This window comes from Oxyura jamaicensis (genome assembly GCF_011077185.1).
Source record: "Oxyura jamaicensis isolate SHBP4307 breed ruddy duck chromosome 5 unlocalized genomic scaffold, BPBGC_Ojam_1.0 oxy5_random_OJ106706, whole genome shotgun sequence".
Taxonomy (NCBI): domain Eukaryota; kingdom Metazoa; phylum Chordata; class Aves; order Anseriformes; family Anatidae; genus Oxyura; species Oxyura jamaicensis.
In genome coordinates, this window is record NW_023303987.1 from 19,357 (window position 1) to 38,008 (window position 18,652).

The 18,652-nt window shown below is 62.0% G+C and overlaps 2 protein-coding genes across 3 annotated transcripts; one reads left to right on the forward strand and one right to left on the reverse strand.

Annotated features, from left to right (window-relative positions):
• Positions 1-2,757: 2,757 nt before the first annotated feature.
• Positions 2,758-8,208, forward strand: LOC118157434 (single Ig IL-1-related receptor-like). The gene is made up of 10 exons (XM_035311747.1): positions 2,758-2,988; positions 4,760-4,897; positions 5,197-5,383; positions 5,464-5,594; positions 5,830-5,970; positions 6,098-6,241; positions 6,365-6,467; positions 6,547-6,697; positions 7,088-7,268; positions 7,590-8,208. Exons 2-10 carry the CDS (start codon positions 4,891-4,893, stop codon positions 7,790-7,792), a joined length of 1,248 nt encoding a protein of 415 aa, XP_035167638.1. The 5' UTR covers positions 2,758-2,988; positions 4,760-4,890; the 3' UTR covers positions 7,793-8,208.
• Positions 8,209-9,060: 852 nt separating this feature from the next.
• Positions 9,061-16,885, reverse strand: LOC118157430 (plakophilin-3-like). 2 transcript variants are annotated; one of them, XM_035311737.1, is made up of 13 exons: positions 15,936-16,885; positions 14,816-14,892; positions 13,883-14,607; positions 13,389-13,512; positions 13,015-13,219; positions 12,577-12,751; positions 12,198-12,315; positions 11,839-12,006; positions 11,310-11,495; positions 10,944-11,097; positions 10,336-10,528; positions 9,833-9,920; positions 9,061-9,584 (listed from the first exon to the last, which is right to left on the reverse strand). In XM_035311737.1, exons 1-13 carry the CDS (start codon positions 16,516-16,518, stop codon positions 9,549-9,551), a joined length of 2,832 nt encoding a protein of 943 aa, XP_035167628.1. In that variant the 5' UTR covers positions 16,519-16,885; the 3' UTR covers positions 9,061-9,548. The 2 variants fall into 2 exon arrangements, with proteins under 2 accessions (XP_035167628.1, XP_035167630.1); XM_035311739.1 differs by having other exon boundaries at positions 15,951-16,884.
• Positions 16,886-18,652: the final 1,767 nt, after the last annotated feature.

The window sequence follows — 18,652 nt, forward strand, 5'->3', positions numbered from 1 at the left end:
CAACCTGTTCTCGCTGTTATAAAGCACCATGGGCACTGCACGTCACAAGAGGCCACACTGCTTGCGGCTCGCTTGAAGGGTCGGAGCAGCCGTGCAGCTGGAGAGTCCCTGTCCTTTTATTAAGGATGAAAAGCCACCACCTGCTGTTTTCCTGGGAAAAGGAGAAGAACAGTGACAGTGATTAAATGTCTGCTGCTAGGCGGCACCTCATCCTGTAGCAGTGTTCTTATTTATGGGACGTGGAGGTGAACTCTGGTACACGGCCGCCTGGCAGCATTAAGTAGCTCACCCTTAATTAGCTTCAAGCTGTTAAATGCATCAAGAACTGGCTATTAGCAATCTCACATCGATAAAGTTATTTTCATCTGCCTCCTAGCTGGCAGGGAGCTCTTCCTACCTCAGCAGCACGTGCTCACCTTGGGCCAGGGTACAGCAGCAGGGGGACAGGGTCACAAACCCCACAGCAGCACAGCACACCAAAGCAACAACCTCAAATCAAGAGAGTTTTGGCTGCAGAGCCAGCTCCTTCCCTATGGCTGCCCCACGTGTGATGACCGCAGCCACTGCCTGCCTGGCACAACACAGCCCTGTCAGAGCACAGAACAGGGGCAGAGCTATTTTATTGCTGAACCCCAAATATTTACAGTCTCCTGAGGGTCCCACCACACACTTCCAGCAGTCGTGGGGCTTGCAAGGACTCTGCCTTGCTACCAAGGCCAGCAGGTGACTCTCCCAGGGGTGACGTGCCTGTGAATCCCTGCCCAGAACTGCCGTGAAAGGCACCAAAGTTAACTCAAACTGAAAACTTCACTCCCGAGAACTGGAAAGCCACAAACCACCAAGCTGGGAAACAAAACAAACCATGCAGTGCTCTCAGCCCTCCGGCTTGTTCTGTCCTTTTGCCACTGTGACCAGGATCAGCTCCATTTCTTCTTGCTTCAGCTTACCCACGGGATTAACTCTGATGGACAAGAAAGGTTTTATCAGCCCTCAGGTCCCTACCCTGCCTCCTCGTGCCCTTGCCATTCACGTGAGCTGGGGTTTGTTCCTTGGGATCCTTTATCACAGATCCATCAGGGTTGGAAAGCCCTCCAGGATCACCTGGTCCAAGCACCCCCTACCACCATCACCGCTGAACCATGTCCCTAAGCACCACGTCCAACCTCTCCTTGAGCACCCCCAGGGACGGTGACGCCACCACCTCCCTGGGCAACCCGTCCCAGTGCCTGGCTGCTCTTTCTGAGCAGAAATGTCTCCTCATTTCCAACCTGAACCTCCCCTGGCGCAACCCCCCCCCCCCCCCCCCCCCCCCCCCCCCGCCTTTCCCTCAGGATTGTCCTGGCTCGGGTAGGGGCGGGGTGCGGCCGGACTACAACTCCCGGCGTGCCCCGCGCGCGGTGGCAGCCACTTCCGGCCCGCCGGCGGGCGGTTACCGTGGAAACGGGGGGGAGGGGGGCACACGCTGACCTGCGCAGGCCGGATTTGGGATTTTTTTTCCCCATAGTTTTTAAGTTTTGTTTTGTTTCGTTTTGTTTTTTTCCAACGGTTGTTGGATGAGCTGCAGACAGAAGGAGGTGCGCTGGGGGTTGAGTAACGGCAGGCCACCTGAACAGAAGACCCTAAAAAAGCCTTTTTTAAAAAAATATAATAAAATAATTTAAAAAACCTCTATATGCATTTTGAAAGGAAATGTAAATAATAATAATAAACTTAAAACATAGGGAAAAAAAAGACAACCAGCAGGTGAAGCACTGGGGCCATGACGCCATCTCCCCACATCTTCCTGCCTCTGTGCACCCCTTCCACACCGCCCTCCCACCAAAATCCCCCAGGAGCCAGAAATGTCCCCAATTTCTGCCCTTCTCGTGCCACGATGCTGCCTGGTGGTCGCTGTATGAATTTACTCCTAGAAAAGTCCAATGGTGAGAGAAACCCTGTAGCTCTTACTGCTCCCACCACCATCATACTCCACCGGAGCAGGGCATTTCAGGAGGAAATAGCCGCTTTTCTTCCCTTTTCAGTCCCGAACTGTGTGATGACCTCACTGAAGACACTGATTTTGGTGCTCTCAGGCACAGCCAGGTTCTCAGGCAGCAGGTCAGGACCACGATGCTCTTACACTGGTCATTCACTGCACCAAACACCGCAGCTACGAACATAACCCATGCCTGGGCGTGCTGCAGCTCTAATATTTACCTCCTTGGCAAATATCACAGCTGTCACCTGCTGCCCATCAGCCCCGGTTCCCCACTGCAAGCTGACCCCACATTACCCACTTGGTCCTGCAGAGATCCTTCGGGCACAGCTGCCACCCTCCTGCCCTTGTCCACGCCCCGCCACCAGTACCTCACCTTGATGAAGCCCCAAAGCACCAAGCTTGTGGGTTCTCAGCAAACCCTGTCCCCAAAATGCACCCTGGGCATCAAATCAATGCCTCTGACCTCCCCTCTGTGGCCTGGGGAGCCGGTGTTACCGGTGGGTGCGGGTTTTGTCTCGCCCCAACGCCTCCACAGGCTTTTCCAGCCACAGGGAGCCGGGGGGGAATTTCCTCCTGCGTGCACCCAACTCCCTGGGGGCTGCTGGGCTGGCAGGGTGCGTGGCTTGCCTTCCTTCTCCTTTTTATTCTCTCTCTTTTTTTTTTTCTCCCCGTCTTTTTCCCCTCCCATAATGCCAAAGTTATTTTGTTTTTTTTTTTTTTTTTTTTTTTTTTCCCCCACAGGTTCAGGTGGAGGTGGAGCAGCAGGAGGGAGGGAGGGACGGCCAACTCCTCCTGCAGGCCTGGCGCCCAGCGATTGGGGCGGCAGGGGAGCCCAGCAAAGGGCACGGGCTGAACCGGGGAGGGGGAAAAATAATAAATAATTATTAAAAAAAAAAAAAAAAAGGAGAAAAAAACTCCACCAAGCACTGGTCCGGCAGGTCCAGTCGGCTCAAGCGGCGCAGGAGGGAGGCAGCTGGCAGGGAGCCCGCAGCCTGAGGAAGCTCCTGAAGGTAAATGCAGCTCTCCGCTGCTTCCCTTTCCGCGTTGAGGTTGTCTCAGCCAGGGTTGGTAGGGTCTTGTCCTCTCCCCGCAAGCCCCACCACTCTGCTCTGGCTCCCCAGACAGTTTCCATCCCTGCTGCTTGCTCCCCTGCTGCCATGCCTCCCTGCCTGTCTCGCTCTCTCCATGGCCTTGCTCTGGGGGGGGGATGCCACAGCCCTGCCATGGCGCTTGGATTGCTATAAATCCAGTCTGTTACTTACCCCAAGACATAGGAAATGGAAGCATGCTACATGTTGCCCTGTGCTCCTTCTCCAGCCCTACACTGAGCTGCCCTCTGGGCACTCATTTTGTGCCCCAGAACAAAGGAGCCCCAGATGTGCCTCCCCATGGGACTAGGGAGGCGTCGAGGGCTTCCCTCGGCTCTCTGACCAGCCCACATTTTGATGGGACTTAATATTTGCAAGCATGAAACAATGTGACAGCGACCCATCTGGGCAGGACAACGCACGGGCTGAGCAACCCACCAGGCAGGGAAAGCCCCACGCCACCCCAATATAGCTAGGTAGGGGGAGGTTCATCTCCAGCCCCTGCTCTTCTGTCATGGAGAAACCCAGTTAATCACGGAGACACCCAGTTAATATTTCAGGTATAAATCATTGTTCAGCTGCTCAAGCGTTTCCTGTGTACCTTGACCCCCGACTTCACCTGGTGCCAGGGCTGCTGTGCCAAAGGGAAGCAAGGTGCCTCCGTCCCCACTCCCAGCAGCATCCCAGCATGGCTTCTCCGGGGACAAACTGGGTTTCATCATTTCAAAACCAGTTTGAGCGATGAAGGGCCGGGGCAAAGAGGCAGCCAAGAAGGATTTTTACCCCTGCTGGCCCCAGCAGTTATGCTGGGTGTGTTTACAGTCGCACTGACTTGCATAAACACTGGCAATGTGACGTCCTTGCTATTCCCACATCAGCCCCAGCAGGCACAACACCCGCACTGGGGGCTCTGCAGGCATCTGGGGACGGAGGAGCCCAACCCCACCACCAGGCTCTGCTTCATCGTTTGTTCCTGGTGCCTCTGCGATCTATCAGCAGGGTACGGGGTGTCCTCCCTGGTCCCCCTTCTTCCCATGGGTCGATTGCAGCCTCTGGTCGTGCGATGCCAGCCGGGGGCTGGTCCCCGAGACCCCCACATGCAGGGCACCTTGTGCAGCTGCGCCTCTCCCCGGGCACGGCCACGGGGCAGCACCACACCAAGCCTCCTAACGTGGCTGGGAGCACTGCACCCATTTAGATTAGCTCAACGGTATGAAGGCTCATGAGATAGGAAGCCCGTGCTGCTATAAATAAACCACCCCGTGGCTTACTTTGCAATTTCAATGGGCACCTTGGGCTGGAAGCAGCACCATGGCCAAGCCGCGCAGCACAGAGGAGGGTCCCCCACTTGCACACCCCAACGAGTGGCTGTGTTCAGATCGTGGCTCGTTTCCCCTCACCAGCCTCTGGCTGCTTTTAGCTGGTGGAACATTGTCCCGAAGCTATGTTTTTAATGTCCCACTGCCCTTAGTTGGTCATTAATCGCCTCCTGACCAGGAATTTGCAGGCTGTCAGTTAGCACTGTGCAGGCAGAGCAGGTGACTTAGTGGCTGTGCTTTGGCTTCACCCCACGGTGGCACCCACCACCCCGTGACCCAAATTGCTGCGGGGAGCAATAGGGCACTTGCCCAGCGTTGTGCCAGCCCAGCAAGGAGCACCCAGTGCTCACAGAACGGTTTCACAGCTCTTCCAGCCCCAGTCTGCCCCGCGGCGGCAGTGGCAGCAGCAGGAGAACTTTGCCCCCCCCCGGAAGACGGCACGGCGCAGGGGACCTCCTGTTGTGGGTGGCCCACCAGCAATGCCAGCAGCTGATCGCTCCTGACCATGGCAGGTAGGCTGCAAAATGAACTGTTTCACATATTTTCAGCTGGGAAGGACCCTGTGCTCTTGGGCATGGCGGAGGTCCTGCTTGTTGTTCTGGGAGTGGGTGAGGGGCTGTCCAAGCCCCAAAAACCGGCCCAGCCTGCTGCAACGCAGCTGCAATCAGTGCTCGCTGCCAGACCCCGGCGGCTGAGCTTGTTTTTCTGGGGAAGCCGGGATGCCTACGGGGCTGTCATGCTTTCCACACTGCCAGAAGCTGTATCCCTGATGGCTTTCCCCTCTGAAACCCCCTTCCCACTGTGCCCCCAGCCCTTTGCAGCGTGCCTCCTGAACTGCTTGTCCCAGCTGCCAACGAGACGCTGGCGCTGGCGCTGGGGAGCCGCATAGCGCTGAACTGCACCGTGCGCTGGGCAGCCACCGAGCACTGCCAGCCTGTCGCCGCCTGGACCAAAGACGGGCAGTGGCTGGGCAGTGAGAGCAGCCAAGACACCACTTGGTAAGGAGCCTGCCCCAGGGTACGTCTGTCTGTCTGTCTGTCTGGGTTGCCCAACCCACAGCAGCTCCTTCTCGCCCCAGGTTTGGCCAAAATGCCTCGGAGCACCTCCTCGCCACCATCCTGCAGGTCAACCTCACGCATGACGCTGACTTTGGGGTGTTTGCCTGCTGGGTCAGCAACGCCACAGCCACCTTCACCCTGCGGCGAGAGGGTAGGGGCGCACGGGAACCAAGTTCTGGTGGGGGCGGGGGGGGGGGGGAGACAACAAAGAAGGGACACCCACAAGGAGGGTGGTCACGCTCGGTGGCCGCAGTGGCCCCATGGGTATCACAAAGCAGGCACCGGGGGCATGGCTGCACGCTGGGGTGCAGACCACCATACGTTAAACCCAGAAGCCTGGGTCTGGAGCCACTGACTGCTCACTGTTCCCTTCCACATCATTTCAGAGGCCGCGGGGCACGTGAGTGCGGTGCTGGCAGCCCTCCTGGTCCTGGCCCTCCTGGTGCTGCTGGCTGTGCTCTACATCAGGTGCCGCCTGAGCGTGCTCCTCTGGTACAGGAACCACTATGGCGAGCTGGAGATAAATGGTGAGAAGGGTGCAGAGGACACGGTGCCCCCCTTAGGACAAGCCTCCCCTGGGCCGGGGGTCATCACTGTGCAAAGCCCCCCCCCCAGGATAGGCTCACCTTTTCCCCATGGTCACTGCCTCCCCAGATGGGAAGCTGTATGATGCCTACGTGTCCCACGCCACCGCCCCGGATGACCGCAAGTTCGTCCACTTCATTGTGAAGCCACAGCTGGAGAACCGCTACGGCTACAAGCTCTTCCTGGACGAGCAGAACATCCTGCCCAACGCTGGTAGGCACTGGCCGCCCACCCAGACCTTTGTGGGATGGGGCAGAGGGACAGTGCCAGCACCTGGGCTTGAAAATCAAGAGGGGACTTGGAAAGGGCTGAGCTGCTTGTCTCTCTCCCACCCAGAGCCATCGGCCGACCTGATCATGAACGTAAGCCGGTGCCGGCGCCTCATCGTAGTCCTCTCCGTGGCCTATCTGGAGCAAGACTGGTGCAACAGCAGCTTCAGGTACGAGCCTGCTCCTGTCAACTCCTGGGGGAGAGGAGCCGGTGGGCCCTCACCCTCCTGCCACATGCCTGACTCACAGGGAAGGCCTTTGGAGGTTGCTGGAGCTCTCCAAGAAACCCATCTTCATCGTCTTCGAGAGCCAGTACCGGGAGATCACGCACCCTGCCATCAGCCTGCTGAAGCAGCACAGGAATGTGGTGACCTTGCTGGTGTGGCGAGCTGGCTCCATGGTAAGAGCGAGGTCCCATCCTGCCCAGCACCCCCCTTTCTATCCCCGGTGCCCCTTTTTGTGTAAACTCAGTGATCAGGAGCCCCGTGCCACCACGGGGTGACCCCAGCTGAAGGAGCTGGGGCAGCGAAGCTTTGTCGCCGCGCTGCTGTGGCCACTCGCGTCTCAGAGCCGGGCTGTGAGCTGCTGTGCTCCATCCAGCAGGTTGGGCCGGTTTCTCTGCTGCTGCGCGGGCACGTTGCCATGCCGGGAGCACAGCTCTCACCTTGGCTGAGCTCCCAGCTCCGGAAAGAGACAGCCGAGCCCCACAGAGCCTGCCACAGCCCCACACGGGCTGGGCTTGGCTTTGCTGCAGCCCTAATTCAACTTGGTCCCTTCTTACCCCACGCAGACCCCGTCGTCGGACTTCTGGAAAGAGCTGTGCCTGGCCCTGCCCCGCAAGGTGTCCTTCCAGCCTACCATGGGGGACCCGCAGACCCAGCTGCAGGAGGACAAGGACCCCATGCTGATCCTGCACAGCAGCTACCTGGACAGCCGGGGGGACCCCCACCCCGACGGAGACCTGGGTGCAGGTTCGTGTCCTCCACCTCCCCTCCCATGGGGGACAGATGTGCTGGGGACACGGGGAGCCGTGCGCTAGAGGTCACCTGCCTGATGTCCCCTTGTGCTATGCACAAGGGCAGAAGTTTGTCTGTCCTGGGGTACAGAGGTGTTAATTTTATTGGCAGGGCCACGAGGGATCCTTCTGAGCCAGTGCCAGTGGGTTGGGGGGGCAGAGGGACTGCTCAGAGCGAGCCAGCCTCACAGCTTGCCCCTTTGGACTACATTTACACTACTATAGGGGTAAGGTTGGCTTCAGCCAACACCTAACCCATCTCCCCAACTCCTTCCAGGCCTTCGTGGATGTCTTTTCAGAGGACCCCCACCTCCCCACGTCAGCAGCCTCGGGGTACCTGCAGCTTTGGCTGCCGGCACGCCGGAGGACACGCAGCAGAGGGATGGACACAGAGCCGAGATCGACATCTCAGACCTGGGCTCGCGCAACTACGGCGCCCGCACGGACTTCTACTGCCTGGTGACAGAGGATGACATCTGAGCAGGGCCACAACAGGGAAAGGGGGTGCCCCCTGCTCCGCAGGACTGCATGGATCCAGGCTGCAGCTAGAGGATCCCAAGCGCTGTGACTGGACCAGCACTGGGAAGAGAGGAGCTGGCTCCTTCTGGCAGCACGTTCTCTGCTTGGAAATCACCACAGGGCCTGGGCACCCTTGGGTGCTGGGTCCCCTTCCCTTGCCATGGGTGGAAGGGACATTTTTTCCATCTAACGGACAAATGTTGGGATTGGCGATGCCCTCCAAGAAGCAGTGTGCACTTCTGTCCCTTTTCTCCTCATGCCCCTGCCCCGGGGGCCTGGGCTGGAAAACCGATGTGAGCAGCTGCAGCAGCGCCGGCTGCGTCACCCAAATCCCAGTGGCAATAAAACGCTGCTGCTTGGAGCAGCTCTGGTCTGTCTGCAGGGACACGAGTGACACTGGTGGGCCCCCGGTGGGTGGCAGGGCACTGGTGTTCCCACCACATTGACTCAGAACAAAGAGGACGAGCATGATGGCACCGCAGGGCCAAGCTCCCCCACGCCAGCGTCCCGCGGGTCCTCTCTTCCCCTCCAGCAGGCGCAGGGGTGTTGTTCAAGGCCTTTATTTTGGGGATACACAGTGCTGGGGGAGCTTGTACACGGAGAGCTGGGGAGACAAACGCATTGCCTGGACCACGTTGGGCCCAGGTGTGCCAGGACAGCCGCGTCCAGGGCTGCTGCAGCCCCTTGTGGCAGCGCTGCCTGCTCTCCCCACCCCGCCTGCCCCCCACCCCCTGTACCTATACTCTACCCCGTTTCCCAGACAGGGCGCGCAGCACACCCCAAGCGCAGGGCTCCCCCTACCAGCCCTAAACCCACTGGCAGACCCAAGCAACCCCCAACCCCTCCCCGCACACCCCAACCCGGCCTCCACCTCTGCAAAGTGAGCTTTGGACCCACGCTGGCCCCGCTGGCGCCAGCCCACGCCGGGCAGCGAGGGCATCTCCCCACCCCATGGGGAGACACCGCCCAGCAAACACAAGCTGCCTGGCCCTGCCCGGATCCTGCTTACGCAGCACCAGCCCCAACCCCGAGCCCTTAACAGAGCAGCAGCAGTGCCCCAAACGGTCCCTGTGGGGTGCAGGGATGGGGACAGCCCACCTTCCCGCATCGGGGGCGCGGGCAGCCTCAGTCACAGCTCCACGTGGAGTCCCCAGCGAAGGGAGGACTGAGAACCACATCGCCGATGCCAGACCCAGCTCCTTACAGGCACGTAAGGAACCGCCCCTCGGAAAATCTGGGGAGCCAACAGCAGCCACCTTGGACCCCCCCAGCCCCGGCTCCCTGCATTGTGCAAAGCCCCGTCCCCATGCAGCCAGGGCAGGACTGGTGGCACAGGCACCCGGTACGCCGCCATCTGGGGAGCTCAGCCCTATTAGTGGGGGGGAGCTGGAAGAGGAACTCCCTCAGAAGCCCCCCTCGCCACCGGCACTGCTTCGCAGGAGCCTCCCCAGAGCTTCTGCTCCTCAGCCAAGCCACGAGACGAGCTTGAATTGGCACAGGAAGGAGGGGGGGTGGCTTTGCAGCACCTGCGTCTCCAGCCCAGGGACAGGGTGGCCAGCAGAGGGGTGCAGGCACGAGGGGTACAAGGAGCAGCCGGGGACTACGCTACGCAGCAGGGGTCCTGTGGCGAGCAGCTTCCCCAGGGCGCAGGAGGCAGCGAGGAGCATCCCAGCAGGGAGAGTGAGGGCTGTGCAGTCCCTTCTCTCAGGGTTTGTCCTTACAGGCTGAGGAAGTCCTCCTTCCGGTACCCCTTCTGCAAGAGAACAGGCCACCCGTCACACGGCACGGGGACACCACTGTCCCCACTCTTCTAGGCACCAGCCACCAAGGGGACGGTGCTGTGGGGACGTCCCCACACCCTTTTGAGACGCAAAGACCTGGAGGCCAAGCGAGCTGTGTGCCTGGGTGGCTCGGTTTTCCAGGGTGAAGCCCCTGGCCTTGGCTCCCAGGGGCTCCACCCCGGGGCCCCGCTCCAGGATCCCGTCGGAGGGAGGTACGTACCACCTTGAAGTCCCGGTGGAGCTTGGTGTACTGCCACATGTTGCCCAGGAGGCTGGCCGCTGCTCTGGAGGACTTCTCGTTGTCTGAGCTGGAGCAGAGAGAGGCTGCAATGAGTTTTTGGGTACCACCAGGCACGGAGTGGTGCCCACCAGCCCACAGAAACCACCCCAGAAGGGCCAAGGACTTGGGGGAAAGAGGCAGAAGACTACAGGCTGGGTCCCACCACGACGGGCTGGGTGAGCAGTGCTTCTGACAGGGGAGGAGCAGTGAAGGGTGGCTGCAGCAATGGGCAACCCCACGGTGGGGTGTCCTGAGGAGGCTGTAAAGGGCCGGAGGCTGGCCTCAAGGCCACTCTGTGCTGCTCTGGGGATTCCCAACACCAAGGGAAGGGAGGCTGGTTGTGAGCCTCGTCCACCTCGCTGGAGCAGGGGAAGAAGGGGAAGAAGAGCAGGACTGGACCCCAGGTCCAAGCTGGGAGGGAGGAGCAGGCAGGGAGCTCCCACCTGTCCCTTCTCTTCTTGATGTAGAAGAGCTTCCTGAGGCCATCGAAGTAGACGATGTCGCGGGCAGCCATGGGGCTCTCCACCACCAGGTTGTTGAGCACGGCGATGATGTTCACGATAACGTCAGCAGGAGGTGCCTTGTCCCCAACGCTCCCCGGCAGCTTCTCAATCAAGTGGCTGACCACCTTGGTTGCTGGTGGGCAAAGGCATTACCTCAGAGTGGCCTAAGGGAAGAACCCTGCAGCCAAAAACCCCACGGACCAGGACCAGAGGTATCTCCAAGCCCCAGTTTTGCTCTCTGCAGTCTCTGCCGGGGTTCCCTGGCACCTGGGAGAGGAGCAGCCCATGGGATGGGTGAGGGGGGCAAGGACAAATCAAGTGAGATGCAGGGGTTGAGGCAGAGCAGAGCAGGCAGGAGGCGTTTGGTCACTGGGGACAGAGGACGGAGAGGACACCTCACATGCAGGCAGTCTGCCTGCCTCTAGCTGTAAGCTCAGCAGGCAGGAAGGTGCTGAGACACGCCCGGAGGTAACCAGAGGCCAAACCGAGGATCAAAAAGGGTGGAGAGCGTCCAGCCCCGGCCCTGCCCAGCCCTCCCTGGCACTCACACATCTCGTCCTTGTTGCGCGCGTGGCGGGACAGGTTGCGGATGAGCCCCGTCAGCGAGCGCAGCTGGTGGTGGTCGGCGGTGCGCACACGATCCAGGACAGGGTTCAGGATGCGCTCCTGCTCCAGGGCCAGCCGGCTCAGCACGCCCGCCCACTGCGGGGGCAAAAACACGCGGTGGAGGCACCCGTTAGGACCACCAGGCACCTGCCTCCTCCTGCCCCATTCCTCCTATTCGCCTTGCCGGATGACTGGGCTGGCGAGGAGCGTGGTGGCCACGTGTCCCCCCCCAGGCATGGCAGTGACCAGCAGGAACAGCCCAGCGGGATGGGGCAAGCCCAGGGGACGCTCCCCTCCCGCGTCCTCACCCTGCGGTCCCCAGCAGTGATGTTCTGCAGGGCGCCTGAGGCCGCCTCGGTCGTGTGCTTGTTGAGCTCGCAGCGCTGCAGCAGCCGGTTGTAGATGCCCACGATCTGCGGGTTCCAGAGCCACTCCATGCCCTTGGGGTCCTTGGAGACCTCTGTGAAGGTGACGATGTCCGCGTTCAGGTAGTGCTGTGGGGACGGGGGGGGGTGCAGTGTTAGACCTAGAGGGGTGTCCCCTCCACAGTGCCCCTTGCCGTTGGCGTCCCCCATGTGCACGGGCACCTCCAGGACCTGGCAGGGACCTGGCAGGTCACACCCTTCAGCGTGGGGGGGGTTGGCACCCATTGTCACATGCAAGAGCCATCTGATTCACCCTCTGCTGAGCTCACCCGCGTGTCCCACCCAGCAGCCAAGGCCAGCGTCCACCTCCGCCCCGCTGTCATCACATCCACCAGCTGCTTCCCTGCCCCGGCTGATGCCGCTGTCACGGCACGAAAAGGGCCCCCCCAGAACCGCCCCCCCTGCCACTGACCTCGCGTGCTTTCTTGCTCTGGGGGCTGAAGCAGCCCACCAGCTCCCCCGTCATGGTGCCACCGTTGTTCCGGCGGTGGCCCTCCAGGCGCTGGAGGGAGGAGGGGGGCATTTCGTCGTACAGACGGTAGGAGAGGTTTCGCAGGACGCAGACTGCATTTTCCACGCTCTGGGGAGAGAAACGGGACATGGAGGGGTCAGTCCTGGAGAGCAGAGAGTGTGGGCACATCCCCTGGAGCGCAGTCCTGGGGGGTCCCTACTGGGATCCATGGCCAGAGTCACACCAATGGCACCAACGCTGGCAGAACCCCGCTGTGCCCAGTAAGCTTGGACATATCCAGAGCAAATCCAGGGGCTCACCTTGTCCTCCGACTTGCCCACTTCCAGGGAGCTGTTCACGTAGTGGATCATGGAATCCACCAGCCCGTGGCACTCGCGCATCTTCTGCCGGGTCTGCTGGCTGGCAGAGCTGAGATTCCTGCAGGGGGAACAGGGATCCATCACAGCAAGAATGGACTTGCCCCTGACCACCACCTCCTGGTGCCCCACCACTGCGAGGAAGGCAGCTAAAGCCACGGGGCTGACAACGCTTTGCCGTGATGCACCAGCGCTGCAAGGGATGGGGACCCCAGAAACAAGCCCTAGGGCCCTGGCTCGCTATGTTGGCAGTACAAGTGGTGTCTCTTTCCCCCCAGAACCTTTACCCTCAGCAGGAGTGGAGCTGGTGCAGAGCAGGTACCTGAGGAAGCCCGTGGAGTTGTAGAAGATCTCTGCCTCGGAGGGGTTCTGCTGGATGACGCCCGAGCCACCCAGCCCAGAAAGGGGGACCAGGACGAGGTCTGTGAGCTGCTCCAGCGTGTCCCGAGCCAGGCGATCCTTCAGGTTGTCGCTGGAGGAGAGATTCCACAGGATCCCTGCGCAGAGGAGAGGGATTCTCAGACCTGAGGGTGGCTGGAGAGCATGCCCACCCTGACCCACCTCCCCAGGGCTCACGCTGGCCACCTGCAGCCAGGCACAGCAACGGGACAGCTTGCGGCTGGGGTCACCACCCAAGTGGGTGCTGACGATGTAAAGTTGTCCCCACCAAGCATCACCCTGGCCTTACTCACAGCGGGGGTGGACCAGACCCACCTCCATGTGAGGAGGACCCCAGCCTGCCCCCTTGGCCACCTCTGACCTGTGACGTTCTTGCGGAGCTCGTCATCAGGCTCCCGCAGCGTCCGCATGAGCTCGTAGATGCCGTTCTCCTCCACCAGCGCCAGCTTGTTCTCGGCGTTGTCGTAGATGAGGTTGCGCATGGCGCCAGTGGCATGGCGCTGCACCTCCTGGTTGGGGCTGTTGAAGAGCTTCACCAACTTGGGCATGGCCTGGAGGCTGCGGGCCTGGGGTGGGAGAGGTCAGATGGGTTGAGAGGCCAATCCCCTCTCCCTTTCGATTGGGGTCTGGGGCTCCCCACACCTCCTTCACCCCTCCAGGAGCGCCCCACCACAGCAGAGAGGAGCAGGGGACCCGATGAAAGCAGGGACAGCCCCGTCCCCTGCAGGTGCCCACCTGCTTCTTGGCGTTGCTGTCACTGTAGCATTTGTGCTGGAGGTAGGCAGCGCCCAGGACCTGCAGGTTGGGGTCACTGGCTATCAGGTATTTCACCGCAGAGGGCAAGTCGATGTCGTCAAACCTGGAAGCCACAGGCAGATGAGGAAGAGCCCAGGCAGGGCATCCCCCAGGGGTCTTCTACCTCTGCTCCCCACCACATCCCACATCTCCAGGACCAGCCAACCCATCACACTCCTTCCTGTGGCCGAGTCAGCATCTTCCCACCCTCACATCTCAGGATGGGCTCCCGGCAGGAGATAAGGGCACATAGAGGAGATAAAGGCACTTAGAGGCCAACCTGCACCGTGGTACTATGGGGCTGAATCCTGCCAACCACCTCGCCTCTCCCGCTTCCCTTGCAGCAAGGTAATGCCAGGAGGGCCGGAGGGTTTTGCCCTAAACCAGCCGAGTGCCTAAGGAGGACACAAAGGACTCGGCTGGTTGGCACTCACCCTCCTGACTGGTGGGTGAGCAGCGTGCTGTGCCCGTTGTACATCTCCATGGCGCGTTGGTCCTGGAGGTGGTGGCCAGACTCGGCCAGGCTGCGCACGGAGGGCGCCCGGGAGCTGTGCTCCACCATGCCCATGTAGGAGCCCCCGATGCCCGCCTGCGAGGACGGCTGGATGCTGCCAAACGAGCTGGTGCTGAGACGGGAGCGGTTGTTGCTCTGGAAGCGCTGGAGCGTGCGCATGGCCGGTGCCCGGATGGTGCGGCTCTGGGGCACCTCGCCGCCATCCAACCAGTCGGAGGAGCTCTTCGCGTTGGAGCCAGCGCTCATCTGCCTCTCGAAGGTGTACGAGCGGGTGAAGCCGCCGTTGCCTTGGCTTTTGTAGAGGGACCGGTGGCCCATGGGGTCCAGCTGATCCGAGATGACGCTGTAGCGGTCGTCCGCAGCGGTGGGTGGCAGCGGCCCGTCAGCCAGCCGCAGGGAGCGCAGCGACAGCGTGTCGAAGCTCTGCCGAGCCCGGTAGTTGCGCTCGTGGAAGGAGCTGGGCCGCGGGGAGGTGTTGGCAGCCTGCGACATGGCGTAGCCGGTGCCGTAGGCCCGGCCCTTCGCTATGCCTCCGTTGCTGATGGTCGCCATGCGTTTGTGTGGCGTGAGGTCCACCGCTGACCGTGAGGACCAGCTGCTGCCCTTGAGTGTGCCAAAATCTTTCTTGGCCATTGACTGATACATCTGCAGGGCGGGGAGCACAGGGTTAAGGGAGGATGCCCGTGAGCCTGTCCTCTCAATCCCCACCACGAGCAGAGGAAAGGACACAGCCAAGAGCCCCCTCAGTGCTAAGTTACAACTAGAAAAGCTACAGCTAGAGGCTGGGCATCCCCAGCTGACCGGGAGAGGGGTCCCGGTGCAGGGAGGGGATGGTGAACCCCCCAGTACGTACCGAGCTTTTGGAGTCCAAGCCATTGCTCTGGGAGCGGGAGCTGAAGGACGGGCGCAGGGTCGTGCCATACTGACCGCCTGCGGGATGGAGGTTGGAGGCAGTGAGGGGCACACACAGGTCCAAGCAAGCGGGGAGGCATTTGGGCAGTCTGAGACCGATGCTGCGCCCCTACCCTGCTACCCTAGGGGTAACAGAGCCCCGCTGGGAGGTGCGGTGGTGCCAGGGCAGTGGCAAGAGGGATGAGCGAGTCGGAGGACTGGGGATGTGCCTGCCTTCCAGCCACGGAGAGCCGGAAGAGGCCGTGGAGACAGCGCGCCTCCCACGGCCTCCCTGCCTTTCATCGTGCCCCGACGGCAAGAGGAATAATTGCTACCTTGGCAGGGACACGGTGGCTCAGCACAGCTCCCCCTTGGCCTTACCCGGGCTGGGATCTGCGCTCAGAGAGCCTGCCGTGCCCTGGCCGGGACGCTTAGTCATGGCCTCCTGCTGCGGGAGGCTGCGGAAAGCACAATCCTGCCACCACAGCCCGCCGGGTGGCCGTCAACAGCGGAGCTGTGGCTTGGGTGCCACCAGGTGTCGGAACGGGGACAGCTGAGGACGGGGACAGCTTTGGGGCTTGGGGGGTGAGCAAGGCAAGAGCTGGGAGCCCCCAAAAGCCAGTCCCAGGGACGGGGCACGAGGGAGGATGGGGAGACCCTGCCACTGCTGTGGCCGCAACGGGAGCGAGACCCGCACCCACAGCCAGCCTCGGTGAGCCCAGGGGTGCTGCGGGGGCTCTCCCCTCGCCACGGCGCAGCCCAGGGCACAATGGGGAGAAGCAACAGGGCGGAGGCCACGAGCTCAGACGTTAAATGGAGGCGCTTGGAGCCCGGCCAGCAAGGCGAGACGCCGCTGAGAACCCAGGGACGGGGAAGGCACAGCCCGCAATCCCCGGGGAGCCCAAAGCGGGGCGCGGGACCCCGCTTCCCTCGGGGTGTGGGGGGAAACTGAGGCACGGGGAAAACCTGCCCAGGCTTGACCCGCTTTGCTCCAGGGCATGGGGCAGGTATGGGCACGGGACTCTTGCAGAGGCACACGGAAAAGGGGAACCCCCCACCTCCCCCAGAATAAAAAAAGCCACCTCGCGGTCTCCCACCTCTGCCATCGACCTGGTCGAGCACGGCGGCCTCGGGGTGCGCAGCGGCCGCCTGCCCCCGCAGCAGCATTCGGATGCGGACCTGCTCCTGGACGCGGGCGTTGCGCAGCCTCTGGGCCTCGGCTGCCTCCCGGCCTCGGCCATCCAGCTGCCGGTCGGAGGGCAACGCCAGCGAGCAGACGCCGGCCTCGGGCTGCAGGGCCGAGAGCAAGAAGTTGTTCGTCTCCTGCATGGCGGTGGTGGCGGCGAGCGGGGCCGAGGAGAGCGGGGCCGCCCTACGACGCAGGTGAGCACGGCAGGGCGGCGGCGGGGCCTTCCCTGAGCCGTAGGGAGGCACCCGGCCCGCCCCGCCGCCGCCACGCCTCGGCGGCCGCCGCTTGAGCCCAGGGAGGACAGGGCGGCCGCGGGCCCCCCGCCGCCATCGAGGCCCCCCGAGAGGTGCCCACAGGTGGAGGAGCCAAGGGGCGGCCTCGCGGGGACGAGGGCGTGAGGGGTGTGGAGGCTGCCCGAAGGGGTCTGGGGGAGGACGTGCCTGAGGCTGCCATGACTCCCTTGGCAGGCTCCCCATTAACCCCCAGAGCCTCAGAAGCTGCCCTTCCAGTAAGCCCCAGACCTCCCCATTAATCCCCGGACCCCTGCATTGACCCAGCAGTGAGACGTGGACCCCTACGTGGTCCTGCCAGCCGACCCTTGGGGAGCCCCTGACCCCTGGGCAGCCTCCCTATTGACCGGCAGACCTTTGTGTGGTCTCTGTGCTGAGCCCTGGACCCCAGCATGGATCCACCAGTGAGACCTGCACCACCCCATGGCCTCTCTAGTCAGTCCCAGAACCCCAGACAACCCCCCTGGAGAGCCCCAGCCACCCACATTGCAGCTCAGAAGGGTTTTGGACTACCAGTTAGCCCCCTTCTTGACCCCTGGTCAGTCCCACCAGTGAGCCACAGACCTTCACGTGGCCTCTCCAGTGAGCCATAAACCCCACATGGACAACCACTGATCTCCCTCACAGCCCCGCATCACCTCCCAGCCAGCCTCAGACCCACAGAAAACCTCCTTAGATAGCCCCAGACCCCCAGGTGGCCTCCCAGGAGAGTCCTGGACCCCCAGACAGCCTCCCCATTGACCGGCAGAGCACCCGGCAGTGAGCTCAGGACCTCCACGTGGCCTCCACAGCCAGTCTCGAGCCATCTCCTCGGAGAGCCCCCAGGTCCCTGGCAGCCCCTTAATGCTGACCCTCACCCCCAGATACCCCCCACCCCAGCTGGGGCACAGGGCTGGCCCACCAGGGGGCTCCACGGCGGGCTCGGGGCAGTAATTAGGGGCCAGGTTCTCCCTGCTTTGCTTTTCAAATCAGCCAGGGAATTAAACAACAATAATAATAAATAAATAAATAAAAAGGGGGCAGCTCAACGCCGCCGGGCTGGTGCCTGTGAGCACGGAGGCAGTGGACGTGGGGTGACTCAGCCGCTGCCACGCACAGGCACTAATTAGACTCGCCCCACCCACCCAGCCACCCTGGCCGACCCCAGCTTGGGGGGCACGCCTGCTTTTCCCCAGCCCAGCACGCTCCCGAAATCCCCACGGCTTTGTTTTGTGCCAGGCTGTAAACCACCGCTTTCCCCTCTGCCCAAGTTCTTTCCCTTTCATGCACACTCGTGAAGCGAGCTGTGTACGTTCTCAGCCTCGGGACGGGGTTGGAGCGGGACCGCCGGTGTCCGCGGTGGCTTCGGTGCTCAGTGTCACTGCTCTGGCCCCGCCTGGCAGAAGCGTCTTGGGGTTTGGCAGCTGGTGAGCTGGCCAGGGCGTGCAACACCCAGCGATGACAGCTCCAGACGGCAGCTTTTGTGCTTCGGTAGGAGGGGGAAAAGAGCGAGGAGGAATGTGCAGCCGTCAGCAGGAGCAGCGGCTTATTCTGGGCGGGAGAGCGTTTCATGGCCAGGCAGCCTGTCCTCTGCTTTGATGTGGTCCCTGGCGCTGGTGGCTGCAAACCCCAAAACCCCAGGGCCACCGCAGCACCGTGCCCTGGGACCGATGACCCCCCCACCTCCCCATCTCTCCCTTGGGGGGCTTTGTAGGTTTGAGGATCACACCTGATGCTTCCTTTTTGGGGTCTGCAGCCCTAAGGAGACCCCGCTCCCGGCTCCATGCCCACCTTGTGCCACCCACACGGGTACACTGAGTCTAGCAGAGCTCGGCAGGGCGCTCCCAGCCTGCATGAATCACGTCCCCCCCGCCCCAGGAGCAGGCGGTTCGCTCCCCGTGCAAGTTGCTGCTTGCTCGCGGCCCCGCGCCAGGCTCCGAGTGACTCGGGGACACCCCTCAGGCATGCCTCCGCACCCCCAAAGCGGGCAGCCGGGGCCCTGCAGCCCAACAAAATCGTTCAGATCGGACACTTAGAAGGAAAAACAGCAGCAAATCGGCACAACCTTCCTATCTGGAGCAGAACCAAGGAGATGTGGCCACAGCCAGAGCGACGCGGGGATGAAAAAACTCTGCGGACACACCAAAGCAGCTGCTGGCTCGCACCCTGGAGGCACCCCCGTCCTCTCCTCTGTGCCGTGACTAACACCATGTCCCCCGCGAGACCTCCATGCCCAGGTGCAGGTTGTCCCCTCAGCCCCACTGGGTGCCTGTCCCTAAAAGCAGGTCTCCTGGGAGCCTGTGGCTGCTGGTGCCACCGGCGGTTCAGACCGGGAGTGGCT